Here is a 12,790-nt window from a genome sequence, read left to right as displayed (position 1 = left end):
CAAAGAAAACTAGTTCATGTTCATTTAGAAGCAACAATACTACTGTTATAAGTCAGGAAGAGTTCAGAAATAAATATTTGGTGGAGTAACCAGTATTCAGTGGGGTTCAGTGGTCTCTTAATTTTTTCCAGAGCTGTATATCATGATTTATCCAGTCAGACCAGAATGTTGTGTTGGAGCAGCAGCTTGGAGACATAACAAACCTACACCCTGTGGAGGGAAATAAAAGTACTTGAGCTGAAACTCAAACCAAAAAAGAAATTCTGAAAACATTTAGAGTGACGTAATTTCTGTTCTGGTTCTGAACGGTACCAGATTCACACCAACAGTTTTGATACCAGAACAGCCATGTTATATTGATGAGTGCGAGACTCACTGTTACCCAAATAAACAGTCCATCAATACCTAAAACTCTCCATAATTTACTCGCAACCCAATGTTTGACCTTGAAAAGTTTTCTCAAGCTACTCCTGCACATATGGTAGAGAGAGGGGAAGTTAAACTTCTCAGACAGCAGCTGCAGTCAAATGTTCCCTCCTTTCATTTGGGAAAGACCAGGAGTCTGCAACCTTTACAGCCTAAAGAGCCACTTTTATGGCTTTATGGCCACAGACACCTGTGGTTAACTGTGTTGTTTTGTCTGTGTGGGAAGACTAATGTGACACTTAGGTTACGTCTAGGTTTCAAATTGTTTCATGCTACTGTTGCAAAACTTATTTCTGACAGGAGAAATCATTCGTATTTATCTGTTTAGTTCTTCAGAGCTCACTCATGTTTGCCGTAGAAACTTTTACTGTAGCACCAATAAGCAGCCACAGATCCATCCAGCATATTTCCATCCAAAATCAAATTTTTTCAAAGGAAAAAAAACAACAAAAAAAACAGTCCGTTTATTGTTTATCATCAGATTTTCATACGGTGCCATTGCAGGCGTGTGAGCTTCCTCAATGCTTATCTGTTTGAGTGGATCTGACTCAAAAGTTTACTCTTGTTTCAGAAAATCTTGTTTTAAAATAACCGAAAGAGGTAGATTGTGATTTACTTATCTTTCCTATTTTCAAGATTTGTAGGTTTTCTTTCTGTAAAATATAATTGTAGACCTTTAAAAAAATACTATTTGGCACATGAGCTCAATGTGGTTCCTAGAAGTAATTACTCATTTTACACCTCTTGACAATTCAGAATCACTAATCCCATCAATTTTCATCAGGGCTGCACCAGTTTTTATAATCGATATAAGAACCGGTGCTTAAAATCAACAGTTCTTGTTGAAAAACCCGATGACCTCTGGGCAACTTGAGCCTTGCTCAGAGGTGTGGGTAGGAGTGTATTCTGCTACAATTACAGGATCTCCTGCAGGGAGGCCAGCTGTGACTGAGAGGAGCTCTGAGGAGTCCGCCATGTCATTGAACCTGTCCTACTTTTACTCCCCACTTCATCCACTCCTGTGAATTATTCATTTCTACGTTACAACTGGTGACAAACACACTCAGTTCAGTTTATTTCTAACTCCACAAATCAAGGCCTGACTAAAATCTTATTATCTAAGAATGATTTTGTGCGAAAAAATGTAATTAACATATTGTAATCTGTAAAAGGAGCCATATTATGTCATCTAACAACTGGAACTGTGCAAAACATGCTTGGCTTTTCCCTCTAGACCCAGGACAAAGGCTGGGTGGATAAAACAAATACTTTCTCTGGAGAGATTTCTCACAAACTGGGAGTGGCATTACCTAAAAGTCTAACTGAACCGGACAGCGTCTCTCCTGTAATTTTGCAGGAAGACGTTTTCATCGTGACAGCTATTGATTTGCTCACCTTGAAGAAGTTGCGAATCCGACATGACAACACTAAGCCTCACTCATCCTGGTACCTGGATCGTGTTGAGATAGTGGACACAAAGGAAGATGTAACGTAAGGGTAACTTCTGTTTCAATGCATTTTTCTCTGTTTTCTGACTAAATATAGCTGTACACCTGCAAAAATTAACAGTTTTGTGCAGAAGAAAAGCTCTGATTAGTTTCTTTCTGGGGTGTCTGTAGGTATTACTTCCCTTGTAACCGCTGGCTCGCAGTGGATGAGGATGACGGGCAGATAGCAAGAGAGCTAGTTCCTGTTGATGAGGCCTTCATGAGGCAGGATGAAGATGAGGAGGGAACTAGCGCCACTTTGGGACTGGAGCAGAAATGTAAAGTGCCTTAAACGACTGAAGCAAATTATAAACATAATGTGTGATTCAGTGCGATATGATGTCAACCTCTATTACTGTCATTGCAGCCATGTCCACCACCTACACTCTCAAAATAAAAACTGGGGAAAAGAAATATGCTGGAACCGACGCCAACGTTTTTGCCATCCTGTTCGGTGAAAAAGACGACACAGGTGAGCCCCGGCGTTGCCGTGGCGACACAAAGATCCTGCCCAAAGGTTATAACTGGGATGTGAAACTCCTGTTGATTCAGGGCTCATCAACCTGAAGTCTTGTAAAAACTACAAGAACAAGTTTGAACAGGGGATGATCAACGAGTTCATCGTGGAGGCAGTGGACCTGGGCGACCTGGAGAAGCTCCGGATTGGACACGACAACTCAGGCGGGTGAAGAAGAAAACTTTTTTTAAAAAAACAGAAATAAAATGAGTTTAAATTATATCAAAATGTCTGATGCTTTTGATCCCAATAGGAGGTTCATCCGGTTGGTTCCTGGACTGGGTTGAGGTGGACGCCCCGTCTCAGGGACAGAGACTACGTTTCCCATGTGGCCGCTGGTTGGATCCAGGAGAGGATGACGGTGCCATCGTGAGGGATCTCTATCCCGCTGACTTACAGACTGAAGTTTACACTCCATGTAAGCAAATAGATGCTAATAAAAACATTAGTGGGAATGGTATTTATGGAAATGTGCTTTTTAGGAACCAAAGATGTTAAACTTTGCAAAATAGGAAAACACAGTAAAATCTGCAGAAGTGTTTAAAGTTTCATCAGTGGTTTGCTTTAACTCCAACTTTTTATGGCACTTTCAAGACATAAAAATAATAAAAATAACAGTCAAATTTCATATCGCAGGTCACAAAACTAAGCAAATCTCCTGGTTTCTTGTTTTTCAGTCGTGCCTTATGAGATCAAAATATTCACCAGTGATGTGTTTGCTGCGGGGACAGACGCTGACGTGTTCATCGTCCTGTACGGACAAAACGGGATGTGCACACTGCAGAAGCACCTGTGTGTAAACAAGAGAGAGCGACGGCTTTACTTTGAGAGAGGAGCAGAGGACATGTTTATTGTGGAGGTGAGGAAGTGTGTTTTAGAATAAAGAAGGCTTCTTACGCCGTGCTGTTGGTTTGTAAACAATCGGATGTTCTCGCCTCAGCTGGAGGACATCGGTGATGTGATAGAGAAAATCAGGATAGGACATGACAACAGAGGCACCAACCCAGGGTGGCATCTTGACAGGGTGGAGATCAGGCGACAGCTCCGCAAAGGAAAGGTATCCAATATGCACTCCAGACTACACCACTTTCTCGGAAGACTAAATAAATTATGAACAGTTTAGTAATATAACATTTCAACCAACCTAGCATGGCTCATTTGTCTGTGGTTCACGTCAGGGTTCAGAGACCACGATATTTCCATGCGAACGCTGGCTGGCCAAGTCTGAAGATGATGGAGAGACGGTGAGGGAGCTGGTCGCCTCTGACATCATCACCCAGAAGCTCCTCCGGGACGGGACACTAAAGACGACCGAAATGGAGGTGGAGGATGCTCTGGAGAGTAAGTTTTACTCTGATTTAGATGAAGAAGTGCAAATTATTTTACTTTTGCTTATCATGTTGTTACATTTACAAGTGAATGCATTTTAAAAGCACACACTGCATGCACAAAGTTGGCTCAAAATGGTCAAAAATAAAATGTTAAGGTAGGTGTAGCTGTTCGGACTTGGTGATAAATCAACGTATGAGCTTCTGATGAGTTTCAAAATGGTATTGACAAGTTGTATATTTTTTACTTTGCTCTGTTTCTGCCAGTCAGGTTTCCTCCCGATGGAGTTTGGGGAAAATTCAGTATTCTGACAGAATAAAAAAATTTGGTAACATTTTATTTGAAGGGGTGTGTATAAGACTGACATGACACAAACATGACGAAACACACGTTGTGAATGTGCAGGAGTCTTCATGAATGTTTACAACTCTTGTCATGAAGTGTCATTCAGTAAATAATGATACTAATAATCCAAAGTTGCACTAAAAGTTGCATTAAAAGTCAATTGAAAGTGTAAACTTTGCTTCATTTGGACAATAATGATCCTTTTAATGCAAAATTCTATTAAGATTTGCAGGTTTTAAAAAAGGAAGGAGGAGTTTCCTACAGGAGCAGTGAAAAGTTTGCCAGGCCTGTTGCAGAGTTGTAATCTGCAGCTCCACTTTGCCCTGCATATTGAGTTTCCGCTCTTTGTTTTTTGTTTTTCCAGCCTGCAGCTGTTTCGAAATGTTAACTCTTGGCAGTTGTTTTCATTGGGAAACCCCCTGAAACCCAATTCTGCTCAACTTGAATCACCATTCAAAGTCAGTGACTAGTTGCAAAATGTAAAGGCGATCAGAAACCAAGAGTGAGTTGCTTCTCAGAGAAACTCTGCTGGAAGTGAACGTCTGACAATCGTTTCCCTGAACTAATCCATTAACGCTGTTACTCCTAGCATCAAAAAAACAACAAATTTTCCCGAAATGCAGAAACCATATTTCCAGTAGTTGAGGTTGTATTATATTCTCTCATTAATAAACAGTAACTTGCTATAAGACAAATATGAAAATGCTTAGAAAGGTGCAGAAATAAAGAATCTGCTTGATTTTAAAAGTTAATATAATGAATTATTTCTGACATTTAATTGAAGTTGGATTGGATGTAACAAACAAATGCACTAATATTTGAATTAAAGTATAAGTTGGAGGGAAACCAGATACATTTTGCCGCCATCAATAACGTTCTTTTATATTTCTGTTTGTTTCTGACCACTCTTAATGTGAGAAATATCTCAGTTAATTTGAATAGATTAGTTTCCTGGCATTGACCTGACTTCTTAGCATAAAGCATAAATTTTAAGATAAGTTCTCCTGTGTGTTGAAACACTCAACTCAACCGTTTCTCTTTTGTTAAACATTTTGGAAATAGTCCTTTATCTTCATTATTTCATTTATTTTGTTCAAAAACAAAAAAACTCATACCACACAGATAATACAAAATAAAGCCCCACCAATTATTAGTATCACTTGGAAGTTTATTATTTTGTCATATTTTGAGACCATAAGCATAATTGACAATAAATAATATAAAAATTGTAAACATATTCTTGTTTTTAAAATGTCATTGCTCATTAGAAGCTGAAAACTTTTATGACCTAAACCGCAGTTTGTGTAAAGAAATGTGATGCATATAACTATATTTTATTTTTTATTTTTTGTAGTTGTGTACCTGAGTGTAAAAGAGCGTAAAGTCCGCTGTATTCACAGTTTGGACTCTTCTCCTTCACAGCTCACGGATACAAGGTGTCGGTGCGGACAGGTGACATGTACGGAGCGGGAACTGACGCCAACGTTTTTCTCACCATCTACGGAGACCTGGGAGACACCGGGGAACGCAAACTCGCCAAATCTGAGAACAACAAGAACAAGTTCGAGAGAGGAGAGGTATTTCTAAAGTTCAATGTCTAATAATGTTGGTGCGTGGAGACGTTAAACTCCATCCCTCGTTCTGCAGGTGGACAGGTTTACAATTGAGGCTGTGGACCTGGGTCAGGTGTTTAAGATTCGGATTCGTCATGACAACACGATGGTGGGAGCCGATTGGTACCTGGACCAGGTGGAGGTGCAGGATGAGGACACGGAGGAAGTTTACATGTTCGTGTGTGAGCGCTGGCTGTCGACAAAGAAAGAGGACAAACGGATAGACAGGATCTTCTACGTCAAGGTCTGTTTGAGTCAGTGGATTATTTTCAGTTTTGCAGACGAGGAATGCAGACGAAACAGATTGAAGACGGTTGCTGAACCACCAAAGAAGAAACATGACAGCAGTTCAGGAAAGAAAGAAGTTAATCCTTTAATTATCCTAATGATTAATGAGGACAAGACATCCCAGCTTTTCTATCCCTGGTACAGAAAAGGGTCACATAAACAACTTATGTGCTCTCAGAGACTTAAAACATAGAAAACTTTAGATCAGTACTGACTGAAGTTTATCTCCGCTCTTCGTCCTTTACAGTACATTTGATAAAGCAGATAAATATGCAGGTAGACGTAAACAGAGTCCATTTCTTCACCTCATCCCCCAAATCTTTAGAAGATAAAGGGACTAGAAGGGGATGTCCTGTTTAAAATCTAAAAGTAAACACTCCTCCATGTTTTTAATCGTTTTTGCTTTACAATGTATCATAAGGTGAAGGATCTAAGAACTACGTGTGCCAAGTACAAATTTATTCATAACTTGGATGTCTGTCTGAATCTTTTAAGCCGTTTTTGTGTCGTAAAATGTTTTAATCTCAATGTTTTTTCACAGCCGCTGGTTTTGTTCAAAGAATCATTAAAATAATCACCGGTTAACATAGTTTAAATTAGCTTTGAAATAACATTTTTAGTTCTTTTCTCTTTTTTCTTGCATCAATACTTTTCCTAACTACCTGAATAGGTTTTTTTGTCCTTCTGACACTTTTAACAAACAAACCATTCTGTTCCCATGTGCTGAACTGGATGTTCTTAGTACATTATTTAATAAATTACTCAGCTAGGTTACCATGAAAATTCTCCAGTCTAACGTAGATTTTTATTCCGCTTTATTTTCTGTTCTGGATCTTTTCTGTTAATTGTGGATCTGGTTCCCATTTGGTCCATTTTTCTCTTGAAACATCCGATTCTGACCTCAGTTCAAACCAGCAGATGTCATTCACATATCCACATTTTCAAACTCTAGATGATGAGATTATGTTTTCCACTGCAATGCCTGCCAAAAGTGAAAGAAGCGTGGCAATATTTTTTTCTATTTTGTTATTCTTGCAGTGTTCTGTTTTGTTTTGTATTACTAAAATCTGTTCTGTGGGTCCATTACAGGGGTATGAAGGTGAAAGGAATACAGATCCATATTTTATGAAGATGGCCCAGTCCAAACAAGGACTCGATAAAAACGCCAATAAGAAGAAAAAGAAGAAAAAGGCTACAGTGGCCGAAGAAGGTCCAAGTAAGCAACCCTTTAAAAATCTCTGATGTCAACATAGAAAACAGCCATTAAACCTCCTGTTTGTTCAAGTTCACAGAAAAAAATGTCCCACAGCATCAATATTATTTAACTGAGCCAAGATTTCGTAACTTCTTGTTTTGCTGCTGCGTTTGTAACTTTGTTTTTCATCTAAGCTGTTCTCTCAACGAGACAACCTGCATAAATAAAGATGAGATAAATAAAAATCTAAATTCCTCTTTAATAAAGCTGAGAAATGCATGTTGACGATGAAGAAGGTAGATAAAACTTTGCTGTGGAGGATCTGAAAACATTCTGGGATTCCTTTGAGAAACGAGAAAAACATCTGAGGAGAAGAAAACGAGAGCAGATGGTAGCATTTATAAACTAATGAAAAAGGGATTACTGAGGATGCTGAACTTCAGATAAAATTATATTATAAAATTATAATATCTTTGTGATGATTACAGCAGCTGGCTGCAAACTGAATGCTGGTTTGGTATCAGATAGAGGCTAATCTAATCTAATCTAATCTAATTTTCTGCTCCTGGGATTTTCTGGGTGGCTCACTCTTTGAGATCGATTATTTTCTTTATCATCAGATATTTAAATACATTCCTTTACTTTTTGGCAGTTTGTCTTTATAAACTAGGTCAAATGTTTTAGAGGAGTTTATTCCCACAACTCTAGTGGCAGTTTTAGTTTCACCTAGTTCAAATTATGTAAAAAAAAAAAATGAAACTAAAAAATCTCTGACTGAGCACCTTTTGCTTCCCATTTATTAATCTAAAAAATAATCAATAGATTAGTAGAAATTAATTTTAGCAGCAGATGCATCTTTTGCTACAAATGACCAAGTGTTCACTAAATAAATCTTGAGTTTTGCGTTTCAGGCAATAACATTTGTAATTATTTTTAAAAAACTAAATTATTTACTTATTTGGATCTTTTAAATATTTCAAATTTTCTAATGATTTCTAAAAATGTAAAATCTGCAGAATGTGACTTTTTTTTTTATCCGATGAACTTTCAGAAAAGTCAATAGAATAGTTTATTACTGAAATAATCATTAGTTTCAGCCCTATTAATTGATAAAAGGTAAAATTAGAAGATAGTTATAGTTATAGTTTTTATTTATTTCAAAAAGGTTTTTTAAAGACACGAGAACAAACAATCAAACATGTGCATACATAACTAAGAAGAAAATAATTTGTTTGCCACTATTTTTCTGTTTGAAAAGGAGCAGGAAGAAGTGAACACTTATTTAATCCGACCCATTATCTCAATTTAATGAAATATGCTACCTACTGACATAATAATCGCCCAAAATGTGTAATTAAGACCATGTGCCTGTTTAATATACTGGGCTAAACAGCCAACAAATCGATTATATTACACAGACAAAATGGTTACAACTAACTCTCAAGTGACACAATAATCTAATCTCATTTCAATTAAGAAGCAGATTTTCTAAAGCGTCACTTTTCTTGTTTGAGTAGTTAAATTTGAATCTGATCTTGTCCCTCATGCAGTCATCCCTTATCACTTCACGGTGTCCACTGGAGAGGACCGGGACGGCAGCACCACAGCCAGGGTTTATGTCATCGTCATCGGGCCGAACGACGCCGAGACAGACCGTCTGTGGCTGGACCTGGCAGAAGGGAAGAAATGCTTCGCGGCTGGTGGCATGGAGCACTTCGTGTGCTACGGAGCTGACGTAGGAGAGATCAAGAGGGTGGAAGTGAGAATCTGGGACTGTCTGTAGCTAAATCTGTGAAGCTGCCTGTCTGCTGCTGCTGCTGCTGCTGCTGCTGCCTCCTCAGTGTCGAAGATTTCACATAACGACTTTCTAGTGCAGGAATTATTAACTGTGGCTGCAGTGCATGGAATGTGGATCAAACAGAATCAAATGGTTTCTGAATTCCCAGCTCTCTCTGTCTCCTCTCTCTGTCTCGTCTCTTGCTGCCGCTCAGCTCGGCCATAACGGAGTTACACCAGAGAGCTGCTGGCTGGTGGATGAGCTGTCGGTTGCTGTGCCAACCAAAGGTATCAAGTACATCTTCCCATGTAAATGCTGGCTGGCTAAAGACAGGGGAGACGGTTTGACTGTCAGACTGTTGAACGTGCTGGACTCCAGCACCATCAACATTATCCGCAAAGTGAGTCATCGCACTGAAAATATGAGCTGTTAGAAAGCAGAGTTCCTCTCATTTATGCCTGTTGTTCTCTGCATTTTTGCAGGTTATTTATTCAGTCTCGGTTGTCACAGGAGACACTCAGTATGCAGGGACGGATACGAACATTTTCCTGACTGTGTACGGGGCCAACGGGAGCACAGAGGAAATGTTGCTGCCGAAGAACGGGGATAGGTCAGTCCAGCAGCGATCCTCTAATAGTAAACCCCACTCTCTAGGGAAAGTGTCCTCCTGATTAAAAAAAGCCCCCTGATTAGTTCTTCATCCAGGCTGAAGAGATGTAATTTTTCATCTGTGAAATATCTGAGAAAAATCTTTTATTTGCAACAAATCTCCACCCAATATTCTTGGCAAAAAATGATTTCTCTTTCCCATAAAGTATCATTCTGAATTTTGTGATTTAATCCTGTTCTAATCTTTACCCGCTCTGATTCTGAGATGCTTGGTTTGTTTATTCGTTGTTTCGTGCAGGTTTGAACGTGACCAAGAAGACACGTTCACCCTGGAGATAGATGACATCGCTCCTCTGAAGAAGATCAGAGTTCGGATCGATGGCACTGGGAGCCGCCCAGACTGGTTTCTGGACAGGGTAACATGAAAACCATTAATGTCTAAAACTGCAAACATTACATTATGCTAAATATCACCAAAATACTTTATCAGCGGTAGAAAAGCAATTATAGGGTCATAAAGTTGGTTTTATCTGTCATTCAAAATGTTTGATATCATTATTTAAGCATATTTTTTCTGTGAAATTAATCATTTACACAACTTTTAATATTAAAGGAGCAGTATTATGTAGTTTTCAGGCACATAGTGCCATTTTATAGCACAATCAAATAACTGTGTTACTTGATCAAGCAAAACTTAAAGGAAATTTGACTTGTAATTGGGCCTCTGTCTCTTTAAGAAGTCTTCCTCTTTCCGACACTCTGCCTTCAGCCCATAATCAGTAACAATATAACATCATGTAAACTCAAAATATTTTATATAATATTCCCCTTTAAGTTCTCAATAAGTGGTAATGAATCAAATATCTGAATTTCTTCACATCAGAGCCTGATGTGTTGCTTTTTGACTTTTTTGCCTACTTCATGTTGTCAGACAAGCCCTGTTTAGGTGTTTTAGTGGATGTACAGGTCAATTAGTTATTTAAAAATTTGGTTAAATTAGTTAAAAAGGGGAAAATGATTGATATTATTTGAAAACAGCATTTTTTTTATTCATTTTGTTTTATATGATGTAAAACAATTCAGATTGAAAAAAAATATCAAAAACAGAAGACATTTGGAACAAACATTTTTTCTAAAAATGCCACCTTAGCAGCTGGGGACATTTCTTCACATCCAGTCCTGCCGTACTGATGTTCTTTTAATGTTAATAATTAATTTAATCACTCCATGCTCACTTTTAGATCCTCATGCGGAACCTGACCACCGAGGAAGAGTATCTGTTCACTTATGAGAACTGGCTGTCCAACACTAAAGGGCCGAAAAGGACAAAAGTGTGTGAGCTGCCGGCAGTGGTGGACGACGAGGAGATGGTGGAAAAAACAACCTACATCATCCAAGTTCAGACCAGCGACGTCGGAGGCACGGCACATGAGTTTTAGACAGTATCGCTCTTTACTTTTTTAAGTAAATTTCATGTTTTTCTGTCTCGTTTTTGAACATTTGGTGCAACGTTTCAGGCGGCGGCACCGACGCCAACGTGTTTTTGATTGTGTTTGGGGAGTACGGCGACACCGGGATGCTGCCGCTGAAGGAGAGCACCAACAGGAACAAGTTTGAGCGGAAGATGAAGGACGTCTTTCGGTTTCCTGACATGCTCAGTCTGGGGGAGCTCTCCAAAGTCCGAGTGTGGCATGACAACAAAGGTGAGAAGAGGAAGCCTGCAGGGTGTAATACTCATGGTGCAAAGTTACGTTATTATGCATAGCAACAAAACCAATTCCTTCTATTCAACTCTGGACCTGTAAACTGTTTAGAAAAATATTGTTGAATGAATCAAAATTTGGATCTCAACGCCTCTCCTGTAAACAGGCCCGGCACCCGGGTGGCATTTAGAGTACATCGACGTGAAAGACGAGGCCATGGACCAGACCTTCAGGTTCCCCTGCGACCGCTGGCTGGCTAAAAATGAAGACGACGGGCAAATTATTAGGGAGCTGGCTTGTGCCAACAATGACTCAATAGACCTCAGCGATAAAACCAGTTAGTATAAAAACATATGGATGCTGAAAGCTTAAAATCTTTTGGAGGTAATTACATTCACATGAGATTATATGATTGCTTCTGCTTCGTCACAGAATATGAAATCGTCACCATTACTGCTAACACCGACAACGCCTCAACCTCAGAAAACGCCTGGATCGTGTTGGAGGGAAGGAAAGCTCGATCCAAGGAGTTTGTTCTGGAGAATAAGAAAAAGAAGTTTTTAAGGCAAGACTTTAAAAACACTCTTATTGTGACGATCTTGGTTTGGTTCTCTTTTGTGTTTCCTTTCTAAAGGTTTGCCATGTTAGTTTATTCTTGTGCTTTGTTTGGACTTTTAATTTGAAATCATAGCTTGATAAATATCAACTGCTCAAGAAACAAAAAAAATATTGATAATTTTTCTAGCTTGCATTTTGTATCACCTATAAAAATACATAAATAAATCAAATTGGCTTCAGAAGTTAAAAAGTTACTCTGGGCTGATTCACAAACTCTGAACTCATCATCTCCACTGTAAGACATGGTGGTAGCAGCATCATGCTGTGGAGCTGCTTTTCTTTACCAGAAAAAGGAAAGCTGGCCAGCTGAGAAAGACTGGAAACTTGCGGGACTAAATTCATTAGTCACTGAATTAGTGGATTTAAGATTTTGGGTATTTGGGGAAACAATTTTCAGATATTTATTTGTGAAATTTTCTCTTTTATGCATTGTTTTCTACTGGTTCATCACATAAAATCTCCGTATAACATAGAAAATGTTAAAGAAATATGAATGCATTTGCAGAGATCTTACATAATCTTCCCTCGTTCATACTTTCTCTTTCTGCCCTCCTTTATCTTCTCGCGTCTCTTTTCTCAGGAAAGATAATTTCAGTGCCAACAAAGAAAACGTCTCACTTTATTGATATTTTTCTTCTAATTGCTCGCCGTGCACAAACTCGTCTAATAGTTGCAGATTTCTGTGAACTTTCGCAGCGGTGCCACTGACACGTTTGAGTTCTCGTCCAAACACTTGGGGGAAATCGCTGGGATCTGCCTCGGCCACATAACAAAAGATGGGAAGAAGGTGAAGAAAGAAGTCTTCTGGCACGTTTTGGAGGTGGTAGTGACAGAAAAGGAGATGGGAAACAAGTGAGTGGATTCTCACACAACTTACATAATG

The 12,790-nt window shown here is 38.9% G+C and overlaps 1 protein-coding gene across 1 annotated transcript in view; it reads left to right on the top strand.

The window, feature by feature from the left end:
• LOC106944957 (lipoxygenase homology domain-containing protein 1-like) overlaps positions 1–12,790 on the top strand; it is a 36,508-nt gene that overhangs the window by 20,186 nt on the left and 3,532 nt on the right. The window contains exons 24-43 of the mRNA XM_015028311.1: positions 1,784–1,917; positions 2,046–2,191; positions 2,281–2,385; positions 2,466–2,594; positions 2,684–2,848; positions 3,108–3,289; positions 3,371–3,487; positions 3,609–3,771; positions 5,527–5,681; positions 5,752–5,961; positions 7,095–7,221; positions 8,751–8,959; positions 9,192–9,377; positions 9,460–9,587; positions 9,885–10,002; positions 10,828–11,005; positions 11,104–11,289; positions 11,456–11,626; positions 11,722–11,854; positions 12,604–12,759. Of these exons, the coding sequence (XP_014883797.1) occupies positions 1,784–1,917; positions 2,046–2,191; positions 2,281–2,385; positions 2,466–2,594; positions 2,684–2,848; positions 3,108–3,289; positions 3,371–3,487; positions 3,609–3,771; positions 5,527–5,681; positions 5,752–5,961; positions 7,095–7,221; positions 8,751–8,959; positions 9,192–9,377; positions 9,460–9,587; positions 9,885–10,002; positions 10,828–11,005; positions 11,104–11,289; positions 11,456–11,626; positions 11,722–11,854; positions 12,604–12,759 (3,098 nt within the window). The remainder of the gene's footprint in view (positions 1–1,783; positions 1,918–2,045; positions 2,192–2,280; positions 2,386–2,465; positions 2,595–2,683; positions 2,849–3,107; positions 3,290–3,370; positions 3,488–3,608; positions 3,772–5,526; positions 5,682–5,751; positions 5,962–7,094; positions 7,222–8,750; positions 8,960–9,191; positions 9,378–9,459; positions 9,588–9,884; positions 10,003–10,827; positions 11,006–11,103; positions 11,290–11,455; positions 11,627–11,721; positions 11,855–12,603; positions 12,760–12,790) is intronic.

The sequence above is a fragment of the Poecilia latipinna genome, unplaced genomic scaffold, assembly GCF_001443285.1.
Source record: "Poecilia latipinna isolate Pla-1442-1.1 unplaced genomic scaffold, P_latipinna-1.0 Scaffold119, whole genome shotgun sequence".
In the NCBI taxonomy this organism is placed as follows: Eukaryota; Metazoa; Chordata; class Actinopteri; order Cyprinodontiformes; family Poeciliidae; genus Poecilia; species Poecilia latipinna.
This window is presented reverse-complemented; position numbering and strand designations above follow the sequence as displayed.